Source organism: Helicoverpa zea, chromosome 31 (genome assembly GCF_022581195.2).
Source record: "Helicoverpa zea isolate HzStark_Cry1AcR chromosome 31, ilHelZeax1.1, whole genome shotgun sequence".
Lineage (NCBI taxonomy): Eukaryota > Metazoa > Arthropoda > Insecta > Lepidoptera > Noctuidae > Helicoverpa > Helicoverpa zea.
In genome coordinates, this window is record NC_061482.1 from 10,826,011 (window position 1) to 10,846,590 (window position 20,580).

General features: G+C 34.9%; 1 protein-coding gene and 1 long non-coding RNA gene across 2 annotated transcripts in view; one reads left to right on the forward strand and one right to left on the reverse strand.

Annotated features, from left to right (window-relative positions):
- The window catches only part of LOC124644953, a 113,366-nt gene that overhangs the window by 76,268 nt on the left and 16,518 nt on the right, over positions 1-20,580 (reverse strand). The window lies entirely within an intron of this gene.
- LOC124644951 overlaps positions 1-20,580 on the forward strand; it is a 107,825-nt gene that overhangs the window by 75,045 nt on the left and 12,200 nt on the right. The window contains exons 3-7 of the mRNA XM_047184646.1: positions 7,731-7,790; positions 16,171-16,307; positions 16,601-16,797; positions 18,327-18,455; positions 18,616-18,736. Coding sequence (XP_047040602.1) covers positions 7,731-7,790; positions 16,171-16,307; positions 16,601-16,797; positions 18,327-18,455; positions 18,616-18,736 — 644 coding nt within the window. The remainder of the gene's footprint in view (positions 1-7,730; positions 7,791-16,170; positions 16,308-16,600; positions 16,798-18,326; positions 18,456-18,615; positions 18,737-20,580) is intronic.

Consider the following 20,580-nt stretch of genomic DNA (forward strand, 5'->3'; position numbering starts at 1 on the left):
GCCCGCAACTTTCCATTTTATATAAAAAGTTTTTCGATGGCTGATTCTCAAGAGATTTCAGGCCACAAAACTGAAAGCAAGTACACAAAACGATTAATACTTAAGTACGTCGCTGTTGTTGATAATATAAAATGAAAGTTTTTACAACGATATTGGGTGGTTTCTCTTTATTATAGCCTGCCAAAATGGCTTAACTTTAAGGGTAAGAATATTCTTCTCAGAAGGTGCTAAGGGGCGGTAAAACTAGACTAACCCTGTTTAGGTAGATAAGTATCGTCACACGTGTAACCTATATACGACCAAAATGCGAATTCGCAAACCGATTAACGATTCATTTTTTATTTTTCTTTCATAAAAATATCAAAATTGTTTGAAACAAATTCAATCGTTGCCTCTATTTGTTTATTAATAAACCGCTTTATGAACGGCTACAAATAATTTATTTCATTCGTGAAAATATCGGTTGCATTGTTTGAAAAAGGTTATATTTTTCAGGCAGTTTGACAAACATAAATGGACCTTTTAGAGATAGACAAAAGTTAAAGTTTTGAAAGCCTGCTGTACCTACTTGTAATGTGACTTGTGGTCTAACAATTTGAGAGCAAATCCGTTCCAGGTGATTACCTGAAAGGAGCTGAACCATACGCAGTTTAATTGAAAAGAAAAGTAAAACTAATGCATAAGTAATGTGTACTACTCTGCTTAAGAAGTGTGTAGGTATTTAATAGATGTAGAGGTAATTATAGCACTCAGGCAATTATCACACTAATATTATAACGGCGAAAGTTTGTGAGTATGTTTGTTACCTTACAAGAAACTTGGCAGTGATATAGCTACAAAATCAGAACTAAATATGTGCTTTTTTCTACTGGGGTGCGGGCAAAAATTGCCTAAGGCGAAATCAATCCACGGGGAACAGATAGATGTAGTAATATGTACCTGTTTTGAGTAAAATAGCTGTAAAATAAAATGCTAATTAAATAGTTGCGGTAACAATTTTTCTCCGTTCAGGAGTAAAATGTGGCGTAGGACTTTTCATTAATGTTAAGGTTATTTTCGCACCCTAGCTGTAAAAATATAATCAGAGTCGGACGCCTTAGCTAATGTTATGCCTATAAATTTTTACTGTTTAACGTACCTACATTTCGGCTATAACGACCTCCAAGATTTATGAAGGCTTCGCGTATAGATTAATCATCTTACTAAGTTAACAGTCTAAGATTAAATTAGCCTCGCGAAGCTACGATCGCAGCAGCGAACAATTATTTAAATTTTAAAACGTTGCTGCAAGGTTCAGCCTTGCTTAAATTGGCAAGTTCTTTTAATTTGTGTACTTAGTACATTACCTAATTACAAATTGCCACATTTTTTATCAAATCAATATTTCTGCGATATTTCGTACCTAGTAGCGGTCGATACTCAGAAACAGTATTCCTATTAGAATTAGTCTTTATAGCTGAGAATAATCCCCGATGAATGTATAATCTGTTTGAGCAGAGTGCGAGTCACGACACACTGCTCCTCATAATCTGATTAGCGCAGATCGAACGACTCGATTGGAAGTTGATCGAAGCACACGTATTAACGTCGACTCGACGCTGACCGATCGTATCATCACATTCGTTCCGCGTATTTCCTTCGTGTAAGAAGACCTTTGCGCTGTAAAGCCGTCGCAATTTGGTGATATTTGGTATCGAATCGATTTATTCAACAAACCAACTTGTTCCAACGGTCAAGCAGCTGCTCCGAACATCTTTTTCCGTAGAATGACTTAAGCTTTTACATGGTGTGCGATATTTCATAATTTCCTTTCTTATGCAAAGATCCATCTCTAAATCCATTTTAACGTACAAAATACTAACATAATTTTCCAAACAGAGGCAAACTCTGTTTAATTAATTGACTAAATATAATTTTAACCATATAGCTGCCTTAAATATTACATACGCTGCAGTAACAGAGCGGCAGCCATTTCGAATGAATAATCTCCGTCGTAAACCTTAACATTTGCTCAGAAGTTAACAAACAAAGCCTCAACACAGATATTACATTGGAACGAAGGAACGCTGGCGTGTTGCCAATCTCACCTTTTAAGCGTGACGCCCCAGTGACGACTACGTATGGTCCAATATGGAAATTCTAGAATGTTCCACGAAGGGAAATACCGCAGTCGGTCGCTTGCAGACCGACGCGACTGGTCACGGCGTTATGCGACATTCCTTAATGCTGTATTTTCAGAATATTGCCATTATTACACATTGTAATATTTACACATTGAAAAATTGCAAATGGGAAATAAACTTTATTTTTGGAATCAATTTGGTATTTCATCCGAAAAAGTTACTTGTTTGCATTTTGAACAGGTAACCTGATATTAAAATTACTTAGTTATGTGTTCGACGTAAACAATTTAATTTTTCAAATCGGAGTAATTGTTTAATTGGATGAATCGATATAACGGCTACACTTTTTACTACATATATGTATTGGTTATATCACAAAATAATTTGTTGAAAACGAAAAAAAAAAGTTGACGTGTTAACAATTTTGTTAACAACTTTCCGAACCGACATTTTTGTTTTATTAAATTGAATACCTGGATGTGTACGCTATTTATCTTCTAGGCTAAAACACATGACGGGTACAAAAGATCACATAAGTAAATACTTCCCAAAATGATGTCAATTTTCTATATTTCAGTAGTGTTTCTTCTAAAAGCATAGCTTATTGACATTTTGTTAAAAGCATACCAACTTTTTAACTCAAATGCATCCATTAAGAAACATTTTCAAGGAAAATTTCGTGAAATTCTAGTTGCTAGTTAATATTTCGTGGCAAAAGTTAAAATAGTGTAGCAAGTCGACTTTAGTCGTCCAACGTATAGGTTAATTGTTATAGGTTCAAAAATATTTATTTTCAAAAAAAAAACAGTCACTTACATGATAACAATAATAAACAGGTTATTCTTTGGGGAAATGCTTTGCTGTTCTTTATTAAATGTTTGGCCAGCTGACTCTTGAATGCATTAAACGACGGCAACCTCTTTATATTAGTAGGAATTATATAGTAGAACTGTACTCCTTCAGAAATTTAATTTTTCTTGCCGAAGATAGTTCGTATCTTTGGCAAAACAAGCAAGCTAGCTCGGTTACATTTTTAGCCGACAAATGGTACACTTAGAAGAGAAAATATCGGCAGATAAGTATAGGTAGTTTGCTCCAAGGATAAGCCAAGCTATATTTCCTCATAAAAAGGTGATTTAAGATTTTAATAAATAAAGCATTAATTTTCGATTTTTCGCTAGATTTTAATTAATATTTATAGTCAGTGAAAACTCACGCACATCAAAGTATTTTTTAATAAACCATTAACCATGTTCATTACATTTTGATATACAAATACTTACTGAAATATTTTCTGGAAGACTATTATGAAAGATAGATGAAAATATTATATTGAACGTGATCACGTGACCAAGAGGCGAATATACAGAGTTAGGTTCGAAACATGGAAAGCCTGTCTAACCATAGCCTTAGCCAAGCCTGTCTAGCAATAAATGTTTGGTACGAGTAGCACCTACAGGCAGTGTAATTAAAGCTACCAATAATCTAGATATCTATGTATATCTTACGAGGTATTCTAGCTAGAAATAATTAAATATGTAAGGAATATCAAGTGAGACGTTGATGAAGCGATAAAACACATTTAATATTTAGGGCCAATTACTCCTACAGTGTTAACGTAATCGGTCGGTTGAACGACGTTTTTCACTACGAAGCTCGAATTTTCTTAAAACCTACTTTTTCACACTACTTATTAGGTATTGTAAAAGGGAAACTGAGTGTTATTCGCTACTATAATAATTATTTGTAAAACCATTTTCGTATAACGCCTCATTAGCAAAAACTGCGCACGATAAAATTAATGAAATTTCAGCGGCAATCAAAGTTCGAAGATAACAGCGGAGCTCGACGTCAGCAGGGCTGCTCATTTGAATAATGCCCCTACACATGTACATATAAGCGTCAAGGTCGAAGAAGGTCGATCGGCAAACCTACTATAAACACGCGCGTTAAATTTTGATTATGCCATACAGTGTGCCATATAATTTAATCCTAAAGCTACAAACTAAGCTAACAGCGGTTTCACACTATCGGATTTTATCGAGCAAAAACGATCGGCTTTTCTGTCTAGGCCCAACCTGTCATGCAAATTCAGGTACCCTTATTGTCGTACGTATACGCGCGATATGAACCGAGCGTTACCGCCGGGAAAAACGCTCGTGCAAGAGCGCCCTAAAACGATGCAGTTGCTAACAATAGAACACTCATATAATATACCTTTGTATCTGTCGGCCCATTTTAGGCGAGCCACAATGTGCGACACCAATATTCGCGCTGAAATCGAGTCAACACAAATATTGTTAAGCGTTGTGACTTCCACCGTAATATCTCGTTTGGACACTTTGTTTTTCCACGCAGCTGATTCAGTTCCATCCGACACAGTTTTACATTTCATTACCTTTATGAAATGCCTGTATATGTATACAGGACGTTCACTTTGTGGACTGGAACGATTGCAAATAAAAAAATAAATGTAAAAAGAATTTTATCATATTTAAACCGATCGCAGATAATTTATTATTTTTAAAAGAAACTTTTGACAAAATGAGGTCAACGTGAATGAGGAAAGAGTTTTAAGGGTACCGAAAGGGTGGAAAATGAGCCTTTTTGCTGCCGCTAATCAGTCCATGTCTGTCCTTATGTCAAAAAGGGTCTGGTGACTAAATCGTGAAAATAAAAAAGTTTTCAAAGCTTTACGTTTCTGTCTTGTTATCTAGCTAGTTGTTTTAGTGCAAAAGTTTACCTAATTATTATCTCTTACTGACAGATTAAAAAAACTGCCCTAACACAGAGAAAACACATTTTCAACTCATCTAGCTTACCGAACAATATTTCTCACTATAACCAAGCTATTGCCACAAGAAACCAATAAATAGCAATTTCTTTTTTAAATTCCACTTTTCTATGATACGACCAATTCCATGGTAAAGCTGAAACGCTAAAACTAAAAGCAGTTCTTACCCTCTTGCCCCCACGAATTCCTACCTCAAACTCGATTGGCGGGCGTCAAATTCAATTTGACGGTGTCGAACTTGTCCGTCTGTCTAACGCCAAGATATTTTGCGTACACGGATCTAGTTCAAGAAGGTATATTGCAGGTTATCTCAGCTCCAGATGAGTCCCACATATTTTCGAGCGAACTGAAGCAACAGAAATAGATAAAATGTTCTACTTATTTGAAGTAACAAATGCGGTGACATTTATAGCACAAACTGTAGAATACTGGAGCATTGTCTGCTGAATAAGGCTGATAAGATGCGACTTTCCATTAAAACTACTCTTTCAAATTGCGGTGTGTAGGTTATGTCTATCTTTTCACAGCCCATTTAACACGACAAGTTCTAAAAGATAAAGAACATTGTAAGCATTTAAATGTTTTATAGTAGGTAAAATTCATAGTCTCGCAATATTAAAGTCTCCTTTCAAAACCAACATTATATCAATTTAAGTTATATAAGGTTAATGAATGTAGTTAATAATGATCCCGATACCGGCTGCATCATTGGTAAAATTATTAGGTACGTTACAGTTATGTAAATTAAAATTAAACGAACTAAAATAAAATTTGAAAATCGCCGCTAGCGAGTAGTGGCGTTCGGTAAAATTGAAATGTACTCAGGTAACTCGATAACTGACCATCGATAACGTGTTAAATGGATCTTCATTCAAAAGCCGTGTAAACCGAAATGAACGATTTATTGGGAAACAATGCGTTTGATTCTCTTATCTTCGATACCGATGCCTTTGTAAAAGGTCAGGTATTTTTGGCGGAAATAACATGTATCGAGTTCCGAGAAACGCTTTAACTTTAAACCTTTGTTTTTATTATATTGACGACAGCACAGAGAAAGGCAGGATTCCAATACAAGCGATTACGCACAATCGTATTATCTGCTGTGAAACCTCAAGATAATTAAATAAAAAATAAATTCAAAGATAAACTTACTACATAAAACCTAATCACTGGAGGAATGAAAAGTAAATAACAAACTTCTTTAATTGGCACAGTTCTGTAATTGGAAAATTTATTGAATAAGTTTGTTAGGAATTTCAGTAACTAAAGATTTTTAATAATTCTAACACCTAACGAATTCTATCAGCTTACCGACCATAATCTTTTCAGTTTAATTATTTATTTTTAAAGGTTTTTACGGTAACTTTTATTACCTGTTTCATATCAGAATAAATAATATAACATTGTAATAATACGGGTGTAACCTTGTATAGATTTTGTGTTGATGTGCCTATCTAAAACTAATCGTTGTAAATGTATTCAAGGAAATCTAAGAAGATCTTTCATTAATAGGTAAATTAATAAAATAAATGGATCAAAACATACAACATTTCTTTAACGGTTTACATTTAAATAATAAATCGATGAATGCAGAAAGTACAGACTCTGAACTTACAAACTTTATATACAAATACCACTTCCTACAAATTCGAAAACGCTTCAAAAATACTCGCGTACAATTTGAACTAGACATTTTTATCCCCGTTAACTCAGTTACTTTTTTACATTGACAAACTGTAAAACGATTTTCAAAAAAAAAAACCTTTTATATGGAGCGCAGTCAAATTCGATGGGATCGGCTTCATGCATTGCAAATACTCGTATAACTAGGGGACGGACCGTCGGGGCGCCCCCTAGCGGCGATCACGGTCACTTTGCACTATCACGAACAATGTGGCGTCATATCATGCCTTTGTTTAGCTGTTATTGAGGACAGCATTAAGCGGGTACAATATAATATGATATTGTCGTTTAGATAGCATGTTATATAACGCTCGCCAGTCCACATGAGGATAAGCAGAGTAATGGTCAGAATAGTGTATCAGCATTGCACTTATTACGATTGTAACGAGCCCAAGTGGTGGCGAATACAATTATGAAAAGTGAGAAGCGGCTATTTGGACTAAATCACTAGTAAACTAGTAACTAAAGTTCTCAAAAAGTAGTGGCCGATTTGAAAAATTATTACTGTGTTTGACAGCCCATTTATCGAGGTACGCTATAGCACATTTTAAATATACATATACAGAGGTAGTATAACACGGGACGCGGGCGAAACCATTCGCGGACTCTAGTGTGGTGTACCTTTAAGAAAAATATGTTGCTACGTATAATATTACGAATGCTACGAAACGTGCATTCGTAGCACCCGAAGAGTATTCGTAGCTTTCGTAGCGAAAAAGGAAAGGAATGAATAATATCATTGTAAATACACCATACCTGCGTTTGACTGTATATTTTATCGTCTGCAACAGATACCTAGGTAACCTGAAACGTAACATACGTCACAATATGTACATATAGCTTCTTAAATTAGAGCATATGTTTCTATAGCGTAAACGCTATCCAAACATGGTAATTATTTTTTTAATAAACATTAAGCAACGTTTCATGAACTACAAAGATCATACAAATAAAGTGCCCCACTAGATGCAAACCAACGAAATTCCATGCACGCTTAAAGCCAGTCCATTTCGGTTTGCTGCACATATTTCTCTCGCATGTTTGCATTTTAATACTTCGACCGGAGTGAAGCGTGGTCGTCATGCGATAGATTAAACGGGGCTCTAGACTAACTTGTCTTCTTTTTTCAGAATGCGCCCCGGAGATCTGCATGGAAGAGACCAAGCCCGAAATGCCAGCGCCACTAACCAGTAAGTCGATTGCAGACTTAAAAAAAAACACGTTACGAGCTTTTCGTCGTTAGCGCACGCTGTGCATCCCCACACATTGCGAGTACGCGAACAAAACAAAACTAAACTCGAATTTAAACCACTGAACACTCGTTCAAACCTCAATAGTGTGGGGGGACCGTCACCGGGCCAAACGAATTTAACTAGTTTGTTAGGATTATAACCAGGAGGCACTTAACACGGGTTCTCACTAATCCACCTACACTCCTAGATTGTTTACAAATATTACTTTTTTAGTGAGGAAATGAAATTATTATTATTTTATATAACGTTTGTAGAATAGTAGCTGGCTGCTGACTAACCTGTAAAAATGTTCACCCATCCATGGACCGACCGCTTTGCTTTACTTAATGATCGAACGTGCCGCCATAATAAGGCTCTATTCCATGATAACCAAAGTCCAGAAACATAAATAATAATACAGCTTGAAAAATAATAAATTCAACATTGCGAGTTAATTGCCGGCCGCCGCTACTGTAAGCTAATGCGTTTTACTTATTTATAAAGCCACTTTTTATTTATTGGTATCATATCGTACTAGCCTGCCTGAGGCAATTATCTGCATTAACGTCATTATCTTACAACATTGTTTTAATAAATTCTCCGTTAGTAAAATCATTTATCTAGGAGCATTTTTATGAGTAAACTAGACTGTGAATAAGTAATACCAAAATATAATTATATGGAAAGAAAATGAAAACACTGAAACTTCATAGGGTAGTTTAGAACTGGGAGGGACAAAATTCTCCCTTGAATACGTGTTGGTACACGAGAAAGGCCCAATACTATATAGAGACCGTATCAATAATAATAAGCACCATTAGCTAATGATAAGATAATAATATGGCTAATACAATAGACGTGCTCTGTTCACGCTTAATCCATCGCTATTGGTTAACCTAATCAAATAATAGCCAATCAGAAAGCGCTCGAGCTAAACTGCAAGCAAACACGACACGGGAACTTCTCTAATGCAACGGGTTTAAATAGGTCGGTTTACCGGCCCAAGTGTTCCAAATTGGAATAAAACTTTTGAGTATCTTTTAGAAGTTATAAATTGCAACTTCATAAAGTAACTTCAACGTAAAAAGGGGGTGCCAAATACAATGTCGATTTAGACCTCAGAGTAACATTCAGTTTGCAGTCCCCAAGCACAACTACGCTTACTAAAATGTTAACTATTACATAACACAAAGAGACAACATTTCGGACAATATAACAAAGGTTTAAATGTGGTTTCTTTAAAATCATAATTTTGTTTTTTTTTTTTTATATAAACGTACGTTGACATAAATTAAAAAATATTAATAAGATACGTGACAGCTTTATATAGCCGTTTTCATGTAGAAAAATCCGTGCCCGCAATACCACCGTGGTACTTAGGCATATTCCTCGCACGGATTAGCATGAGATTAGTATGAGATTAAAAATAATTTAAAAAATTGAATTTTCTAAAACTTCATTTATTTTTCGTGTCCGCGTTTCGCTTTGACCGCTGAGCTAAATTGCGTTCTTTTTTAAATAACCAACTTACGTACAGCGGGCTCTTGATTGGAAAAAGGAATTAACAAAATAATTCCATCTTACTCACTCTAGACAAATGCGTCACCATAAATATTTATATGATAGTCTATTAGCGCTTAGTCTAGTGTGAATTTGGAATGACTCGGTTCCCGATATCGGTGGTCAGGTATTTATAAATATTCTTTGTACATTCATATTTAAAACGTGTTATATGTAAAGCAGATAAATAAAGCTGGCATAGTTGTAACAGCGTACCAATTTCACGTTTGTGAAGTAATTATATTACGCAGCTGCAGCTTTGACGCTTTTGAATCGCTCAAACGTTTGATTTAAAAACGTTCAAGTTATGATTTAATTAGATAATTGATATTTTGACGTGATAACGTCTTTAAAATCGTTTTAGTCGGGTGACATGTTCAGAAACTCAAAACCTCACGAGCGCGATTGCAGGTATAACGAGAGAGAGACGGACCGATCTCCCGTCTCATCTCGAGCGCTGCCAGTCATTCCGTGAAACTTGTCACGCGGAATCCTCACGAGCGGAGGCTGGCATAGCGTTCGAGTGAGTGGACCGATCTTCCGTCTCTCTCACTCTAGCGGCATACAAACGAATGGAGATTTTTACACCCGAAATTTATCATCAAAAGTGTGAATAAAACGATAGATGTAATTTAAAAATTGAAAAAATTGTTATCTTCATTAATTCCTTACTTCCCAAAAACTTATATCACCAATAAGACGTTATCACGTAAACATCTCGATCGTAAACCTACTTTACAAACAACCAATTTTTTTTTTTAACATTCCCTGCAAAAATATCAGTTAACTGTGTACACATAATATTTCGATATGTGCTTTTTTGTTCAACTTTCCGACTGAATTCAACTGTAACGTTGGATTCGCTTACTAATTGGGAAAAATAAAATAAAAAGATTATTCGTTATATTCGTGAATATCATTTTTTCTTGAAAAAACTCTGTAGCCATATGTACTTAAAACTGCGACTGTGCTAGTCTAGTCTCTAATGGCCTGTCGGTATCGGATATCCGTCGGAAATGAACGCGTTCCTATTGCTTTGATACGACAAATTGTCACAAACAAACGACCGCACACAATACCTGATTTGTTGACCAATATCCCACAAATCGCACAGTGCCAGATATAAGTTGTTATTCACACTAAATTACTATCTAGTATACTAGTATTTATGAAATAGTGGTTTTACTAAATGAACAAAACTCTGTTTATGGAACTCCGTTCAATATAATTTCTCTAAAGCATTTTAAACGATAAAATTGAGAGGTGCGAGAAAAAGGAAGGCCAAGACGCTGATTGATGGATTATATCAAAGACGAGGTCGGTAAAAACGAGTGCATACGGAGATGACAGGCGATAAGAAAATGCAGCGTCTATTTTTCAAAGAAAATCAAGAATAAACAAAAATGGACGAGCTATTTTTGCAAAAGTACCCTAGGTCAAGTGTTGTAGATAGTATAATACCGACAGATGAGCTATGTCGTGTTATATTTTATTGTAATTCAATCCAGTTTTTCTTTAGTCGATTCCATTCAGTCCTTTGTATCGACAGTTATTGTCCAACTGCAAAACGAGAAAGCCGAATTTCGAATAACGCCGGCCAAGCAAATGCGCTTTTCCGCAGTGGACGTGAAAACTCAGCCGAAACCAGTTCTATTTTTTCGAAGCCATTCCCAAACTACGGGACGCAGTGACTCGCGATTGCTTTGGCAAGCATTTCGCAGGTGCAATCATGAACCTTAATCAACATCGTTCGGTAACAATTCCGCTTAACGGGTTTAATTAATTTGAACACCAACATTCACATTATGAATTGCGTTTCCGACATAGCTGATCCGCTGCAAAGCGTACTTAATCATTGGACAGGAAATTGGAATCAGTTTATGTGATAAATTCTTTGTAGTTATTTGTTTTTTATGTAGTTTCATTTTTGCTGCCCAAACATACCTATGTGCATTTTAATCGTAAAGTGATTTTAATGCTCCTCTTTCACCTGTTTCGTAGCGCTCGCTGCGTTTAATTTGTGCTTTCAAAAATAATATTGGAGTTATTCGTTATACCATTAATCATTAGATAAGACATGACAGATTTGCATCTAAATATGGTAACTACAAGTATGTATGCATGTCTGACGAAGATCCGGTTTGGACGATTTAAAGTACCTACAATAAACAACTTTTTCCTAACAAACCTAGGCTAGGTAGGTTATAGGTACTATACACACCTAGAGACTCTACTTTTCGCATGCTAAATACAGAGATCGTTAGCCGGTAACCAAAGCGTAATGTAGCGGGGATCAGCGATGACTACGAGAAGTAATTTCCTTCAAATTTCGAGAACTCAGACTCTTGAGAAACAGACAAACATTCTTACATTTGAAATACATATTGAAACATTAAACGCATTTTTTTTTATATTAATAATTATAAAAAAAATATATTATAATTAAGTAAGACTATAAAATTAATAATCGTGTCTAGTGGTATTTTATGTCGGATAGACTGAGTGGACCAGCTTTGTAAGACGACTAAAAAGTCACGGTGTATAACAATTATAATAATTTGTCGAAAGAGTGGCGGATAACAGGCATTAATGTGGCTGTAATTGACTTAAAGGAAATACGATGCCGCAAATAATGCCATGATTAAAAATATCTTGTGCAGCAAAGAACCGACCTATAGGCGATACCGAGGGAAATCTAGCAAAATATGATAGCCACGTATCTAGGCCACTCCCGTTTATTAGCGCGAGTTAGACCAGAGTTGTACATCAACATGCTTCCGATATACTAAGACGATAAAAATGGAGCATCTTGATACAATTTTGAAATAGCGAGGCGAAAATCAGCTTCAGTATCTCAAAAATACCTACGTAATAAAATAGATAGATAATAGTTTTTCTACACATTTTCCGCAATCTTAGATGTTTAATTTTATTTCGATGCTTTCTGAAAGTAAAATTATTTTCGTTTTGTTTCTTAAGAGGTTTGATTTTGTGTTTTAGATACTATTAATTAGTAGATAAACCAAAATAAAATAAAAATCACTTTTAGTTAACACACTTTTATTGTATAAACGAAAATTCAGAGCAATAATCGAGGTTCTACCCCTAAATTGCTTTGATTCTACTTAATAAATTGTTTTTTATCGAGTTAGACACGCGAAGAGTAAAATATAGTATCCTTCAAGAGTAATAGATTGTTCTCATGTAAGCCTAGGAGCTAGCACGGGAACCAAATCTTGATTAAATAAATCTAAAATCTTTTTTTAGGATTTAAACACTGAAATACAATTGATAAACTATATTATACATTATTATACCTACAGTTAATTATTTATCAAAAATATTCAACTTACATTACTAATGCCTATTTTTAACGTCTAATATAAACCGTAAAGAAATCTGTCGTATTTTTAGGGTTCCGTACCTCGAAAGGAAAAAACGGAACCCTTATAGGATCACTTTGTTGTCCGTCTGTCTGTCTGTCTGTCTGTCTGTCTGTCTGTCTGCCTGTCTGTCAAGACCCTTTATCTTAAGAACGCGTGGACGTAAGCTGAAATTCACATGAAATACTCGGGTCTATTGTCCCTTTAGGCTGTGAAAATATCAAGCTTCTAAGCCAAGCCAATCAAAAGATACAACCGATTATGTCGATATTTTCAACAAATTCTCGACACTCGCTAAGGAATCAAAACCTACAGGGTACTTCCCGTAAACTCAGAATCTTGAAATTTGGCATGAAGCATTGTTATATAATGCTAATATAGGAAAAATTGCGAAAATCTCATTTTTTTTTGTTATATAATATAATAAAAATATTTTAATAAAATGAAACTTACTACCTTATTTCTCACGAACGAATAAAGGTACCAAATTGAAATTTATACCAAATACCTAGGTCTATTGTCCCTTTAAGCAATGAAAAAATCAAACTTCTAAGTTAACGCGATCAAAAGATACAGCAGTTTTACCGACACCTTAGACGAATTTCCGTCACACGCTAGGGAATCAAAACCTACAAGGTACTTCCCGTGAACTCAGAATCTTAAAATTCGGCACGAAGCAACGTTCTATAGTACAGATAAAGGAAAAATTGCGAAAATGATAAATTTGAAGTTACATAAAATATTAAAATATTATTTTTGCTTACATGACATAAAATATTTTTTTAATAATTATAAACTTACTACCTACCCTTTTTCACATGAACGCGTAGAGATATTAAAGTTTTGAATAAAAAGTGAAATTTATATCAAACACTTCTTAAATATAATGGCCTCTAAACTGTGAAAAATTTTAAATCATTCAAAGGTCATTGGGCACCTTAGTATGAAAACCATACCCACGGCGGATACGAACGAAATATAGCACAGTATAATGATAAAGGCTCTGATTTACTATGGCATTAGTCGCATCAATGTGAACCATGGGAATCTAGAGAAAATCAGGTGTAAACATCAAATATTTTCCTCATTTCAATGGGGAATTTAAACGACCAAATTTGACGGATTTGAGAAATCATTTCTTTGTAGTGAAAGAGTATACTCGCCGTTTATTTCCATTGTCATCAGGTCAGGATCTGATGATGGAAATCCTGAGAAATCGAGGGCAACTATCAGAAATTGTAGGCATGCATAGGATTAAAACTTGATTCTCAGATGTATGTCTGGTGATACTATCAAACAGTGAAGGTTTAGAGCTTATCTGATGATGGAGACGTGAGAAAGTCGAGAGAACTCGGTATGTTTTAGTTACGTCGTGTTTGGGCTTATATTATTCGTATTGACGAGAACTTTTCACAAAAGTTAAAAATAAAAACTTTTTACAAAAAAAAAACAACTTCTAAAATAACAAGAAAACTGTTTATGTGCATCGGTCTAGATCTCGGTGGTTAAATAAATATAGATGCATCCTCTAGACACCGACTTCTAGACCGATGCACCTAACATCTTTTTAATTTCTTTCTTGCTTTTGTTTTCTTGTTGCTTTTTTATACGTTTGAAGTTGGATTTGTTTGTAAAATGCTACAAAATAAAATAATGCCGACTTTATAAAACAAAGAAAGGGACAGAATTACACTTTTGTCAAGGCTCTAGAAACGTAAAGCCAGCAGCCCCGAATCCTACTCTCTAGAAGTCGTTGTTACAATTCGACAGCTACAAGTCGTCAGGCGGTTTCGAAAAAAACCTGAATCTGGGGCTCTTTAGGTGATTAATCCCTCAAAAATAAAAGATCCCATTCCTGCAATGGCTGCTTTAACCCAAGTTAGTAGTGAATTCTCATCATCTAAAATAAAATAAGCTCCAACACAAGGTTACGTTATAAATTGTAAAGGAGTTCCCATAACTATATCTGATCTTAGGTGTCGATCCCACAATGGCAGTCAAACCTATCTTTGTGGAAAGTCTTCGCCAATACGAATAAAATAAGCCCAAACACGTGGTAGTTGCAACATACCGTTCGGGAGTTCCCTTGACTCTCTGTAGTCTCCATAATCAAATCAGCTCCAAACCTTCACTGTTTACCAGTACCCTCAAAAATACACTCACATGTCTGGTTATGACTCGATGCGTGCCTACAATATTCAAGAGTTGCCCTCGATTTCTCAGGGTTTCCAGATCCTCATCAGATCCTGGTCATCCGGATTGGCACCTTCCTTCTTTATGAAATGTCTTTAACAATAAAAACTAGCATTGCAACCTGTACAATCCTCTGAAACTGCTTGTCTTTTATATTTTTCAAACGATCCTGGACATTCGTCTCCATGGAATTTTAATAAAATATTTATATTCAAAGAAACGTCATACCATTCTCCACGATTTAAAACTACTTTGATTCATGTCCGCCACTTTTTACAAAGCGGGTCAGATATGCCCCATGACCTTTAAGACATAATTAGTTATTTTCAATCAGATTTCTGAATGATGACTATAAAATGTTGTATATAAATAACTTCAATAAAATAACTTTTACAAGGTACTGGCCTACTATTTTAGTTATATTATAAAATAAAAAATATTAACTATTTTGACTCTCACGAAATTACCATAACTATGATTGTTCTAAACTGAACGGTTGGCGCGAAACTCACTTTTTATCTATACAGCATTTGTACGGAACCCTCGGTGCGCGAGTCCGACTCGCACTTGGCCGGTTTATTTTATTTACCTATCGTTTGGAGAATTTAGTTCCTTTCAATTCTTAGAACCTGGAGTTACCCTTAGCTACATAAACTATTTACATTTAATAGACAGACATAATTGTGTTAAATTCCACCTAAGTTCTAATCACACTTAAATACTAATAGGTACTCCAAAATATCATACCAGACATTTCAGGTTATTTACTTTTTCTGAAATACAACGTAATTAACCACCAGACTCCATAAGCCTCTTAGGCGATTGAAAACATTATTTAATTCAGTCCAACGAATTCATAACACAATTAGTAGGGATATCGTAGCACGCCAATTACGACACTTTCAAGAATTTGCTGCAAAAATTTATCATTTTAAAGCGAAGAGAAGACAACGAGTGGCTCTATCTAAATTGGACATAAAACTATGTTGCAATTTCAAGCACCCATTGTGATTTAACGTTTCAATTAATCGTCGGAAAATAGTTGTTTTAATTCCAAACCTTGTTCCGCTTTCTCTTGATCTTAAGACGTCTTGGAAACTAATTAAGAATTTCAAGTGTTCCTCTTTAAGTCGCTGTTGAATTGTATTAATATTTTTATAGTGACTTTTTAGCAGGAGATTGTAGTTATTTGTCTGTGTTAGGTGAGGACAGTGATACAGCGGATACTGATGGCAGACTATCTTCCGAGAGCTCTCCGCTTCCGCAGCGACGGGGAGGCATATTGAAAGGCGGGAGGCTGTGGAAGTCATTGGACACCGACAAGGATATGAATGAGCAGGTAGTCACATATTTACATCAGTCTCAAACGCGCAAACGAACTGCATATTTAACATTTAAATCATACGTAAATACAACATTAAAACAAGTTAATTTCCTAACTTTCCGGTAGCTGGAATACCGACAAATATTTGAAAGGGAATTTAAGCTTCAACACCGGAATGTCAATGTTATAACTGTTTATGTAAATACAGGTGACTGAAATGTATTTATGCTTTAAACGTAGTTCACTTAAATGCATTATTCCCAGAAATTGCTGGAATTTGAGGACTAAAATAATTTCGTGTGCAACAGAATGATGACCAGAGGTCTACAACGACAGCTAGTGATGAGGACGGGTCCATCACGCCACGATCAGTGCGGTTCTTGGAGAGGCCCAAAGATTCGGAGGAAGAGCTCCCGAAGAAGGAGCCAGAAGCAGTACAGACACAAACCGTAGATACAGAAATTATAACACAAAAGGATTATAACACCACAAGTACAACACACAGGTAAAACGTTTGTCTTCTTTCTATTGTTTGGCGCCGATCATAATATATTTATTTGGTCAAAAGGGTTTGGTTTTTCAATTACACAATAGTAATTTTGAATATCATAAAAATATACTCAATTTGGTATCATGATTTTTCCTATTCAAGACGGCACAAAACACAATTTTCTTTTTTAAATACTCAATTTTTTGCAGATCCTACTGCCTTTATAAAAGGGAAAAATTTGATTGCTTTTTATACTATGTTATTTAGAAAGTTACGAAAAATTTAATAGAGGTATTTAAATTATAACTATAACGCGTCAAAAAAATCCTCCTTATCTTACTAAAGGAGCCAGTCTTTTAGTCAAGCGAAGCCCCTACCAGCTATTAACAAGTAAAAACATATTAAATTTAACAAATAAACTACTTATTTGTTCAATATGTATTTGTTAAAAAAGTCCTATTGAGATTGTTTACCTTCAGTTAAGTGCCACTCAAATGTAGTAGGTATCAAATAATATTGTAACAACAAATTAATGTTAACGGAGAATTGAGCGTATCTAATTGACACGCAAACAAATTCCGATTGGTTCTCGATACTCGGAATTAAACTAATTCGAAGCAAACATTTCGAATCAACACTTAAATGGCGACTAAGTTATGTAATTTGCTGATGTTACATTCGACTTGTCCCATTTATGTCCGAAGCGAGAACTTAATTAATCCTGCAAGTGTTCGAAGTCAGACACTAGCTCGTCAAAGATATTCCTATATCAGAGAGCCAATGCGAATACATTATTGGAACAAGTTTATTGGTTAGCAAGTTTCTGAGGTTTGACACCAGTGCTATAGGTACGGAGATTGGATGTGCACCTGTCAGTACATCGATGTGTTGTACATGAACGTGTGCAATAAACGTCCCTACAAACCTCGTGAGTTTAATGAACTCCGAAAATATTTGCGCTCGTACTTAAACTACGCTGAAATTGTAGATGAACGCACTGCATTTAGAAGTACTAAAGAAGTTTTATTTATCAAAGGATTAATTACCGTAAAATCAAAGAAAAAAAAATGCCAAAATGTATTATACTGGTAAACCTTATTGTTGAATCTTCCAAAAACAAGGTTTTCTCTTTGTTGTCACCTGTAGGTAAGGGGTAGTCGCCCATTTAGCACATTAATTTTGTTATTTTCAATAAAATAATTGAGAGTTACAAATAATTCCCTTCGATATGGAATTCGCTATACGAGACGCTACTACAAGAGGTGAAAAATGATAAAACATCATAATCAAGATTGCCAATACCTGAAAAACTATCAAATACCTATCTACTCATAAAACAACTCTAGAAATTATGTTCTCATTGGTCTTAGAAGGGTAGCTATAAAGAAAACATTTTTATAAATAGTCCGTGCTACATTTAATTATTACAGGGCATTGTAAAGATTTTTTTTTATTATTATTCGAGATCGAGATTAGGTAACATCTGTGGAACAATAAAAGTATGATATAACGTATTGTAACCGCATGTTATCACCTGTATGTAGACTGGAGACGCCGCTGATCCTGACGATCAACGCGCCAAAAGCCAATTCAGCAGTCCAGCAGCTGTTCAACAGCGGCAGGCCACCGCCGCCCGCGATCGAACCACAGTTAGTCACTTCTGAAACGCTGAGGTATGAACGCTTCATTTATTTTGCAAGTTTTTCCCAGCCTTTTTTTACCACCTTTTTTCTCGTTTATACTGCTGACTTTAGCGCTTTATTTGTAGTTCTTTGCTTCTGTTATCACTTTTAAATCTTTCTTTATATTAAATGTTCTTTTATGATTGTATAGGGCTTGGGACGCGGGCGGCAGACCCAAGACAGAGGAAGCCGCGGTTCGCCGCGTGGCTGAAAGAAATGCTCTACGATGCTCCTTATTACGGAGTGAAGCTAGGAAAAAGCAACAACCTAAGGTATGTCCCTCTCTGTGTTAATCGGTTTTCCTATACTATTCGAGTTCTCGAATAAATATATTTGCTAGACAAGCTTTTCGCTAACAAACTCTATTTTGATACAAAACTTCGCTTAACTTACTTTGTGTAAAACATCGAGTACGAGTGTGTTCATACATTCGAGTTCTGACGTAGAAGGAACTAACTAGCAACAGTGCAGATTAGCTTTTATTAACTAACTGAGCTATCTATTCGACTAGTTTGCGGATCAAGCTCGATGTGCAGAATAGCTAGTTTGTTTCAAATTTTCTACAAATGTAAGTGGTCTATTGAAAACTAAGCGAAAATCAAAAACAGCTTTCGGTAACTAAAATAAACTGTTGAAACTTTTAGCACATTTCAAAATATTAATGGTCGGGACTGGTCGGTCCGTTAGTTTAGTACCTACTATAGATCAATAGCTTTGGTCTGCTATTAAAGAAATTTAAGCTTGTTCAGAAAACGGGAAATATAAATGCATTCAGAATCTAGTCATTTATCTGGTTTATAATAATGCGTTTATGAAACAGTAATCAGACATATTTCTCTTCACGAAAAAATCTTGTAGTATCAATGTAGGTAATGCAATTATAGCTTGGTACCGTTCTATAACGTTATGTTCATCAAACAAAACAAAGCAAAGCCTCAATATAATAATTAAAACTGTTGAATCGAAAGAACATTTGTATTGTACTATGCATCTGGTTATACACCTACATAAAATAAATATCTATTCGTTATTTCACGCAGCGCTTCCAACCATCCAGTAATCCTATTAAACATAATATGATAGGATTCGATACAAGTGGCTATTATAACTTATAACATAAATAGCCAATGAGTAGTTCAATCATTTAATATTGAATAATTAGTGCTTTCAATAAATGTCTATGTTTAAATAATAATTGAAAGAAACGGGTAAAACTCGCGTATTTATTTGATTACACAAAAAATGACCGGTATAACGAATTGCCATAGGCATACATACTCTATTGTTTAATGAGTTCTCAATGCAGGTAAGTATGTATTGTCCAAAAACAAAAAGGCAAAAAGACTAAAGAATCCCACTCTTTTATTTATTTCACTTCACAAACAATATTTGATGCTCGTGAAATAATTCATGTATGAATTTGACAAAGGAAATAATATTTTGCTGAGCAGGCGAATATTTAAATTTCATTTTGCTTTTAACACGGTTTAAATCACCTGACTTAAAAAAAAAACTTGCTGATCACAAACAGCTTGGAAGTTCCATGGCGAAAGGGAACCATTGAAATTACTTATCCACTTAAGGAACACTCATATCGCGCAGAAACATATTTTGAAGAGTAACAAAACTAAGAAATGATGATTTGGTCACTCAAAACATAATATTGCATAATTTCTTGAGGAAGCGTAGAATTATGGAAGAAGAACAAAAGATTTTAATTATAATCAGAATACTTATGAAAACATGCATAAGTTTAGAGTGGACTCGGTTTCTAGTTAGATCTTGGATCGCCTCGAACCCTAATTGAATTTCTCCTACAAGTTTTAATATTTTTTACCGAGATTCACAATGCGGGTCAGAAAAATATGTGCCGGCTTCAATAAATCAACTAAGAGCGTTTGAAAGTAAATGAATGATAATGATATTAAAAACAAACTTATTCGCAACTTGTTTAATGGATATGTTTAATCAGGTCAATATGCCACACTTTAAATTTTCTAGATAGCCACAATATATACCTCTAGAAAAATCATAAAGCTCTTAACACATTTACTTAATTTCGTTGATCATGTAGAAAAAGTTCTTAGATATAAAAGGATTGTAGAGGTAATAGATT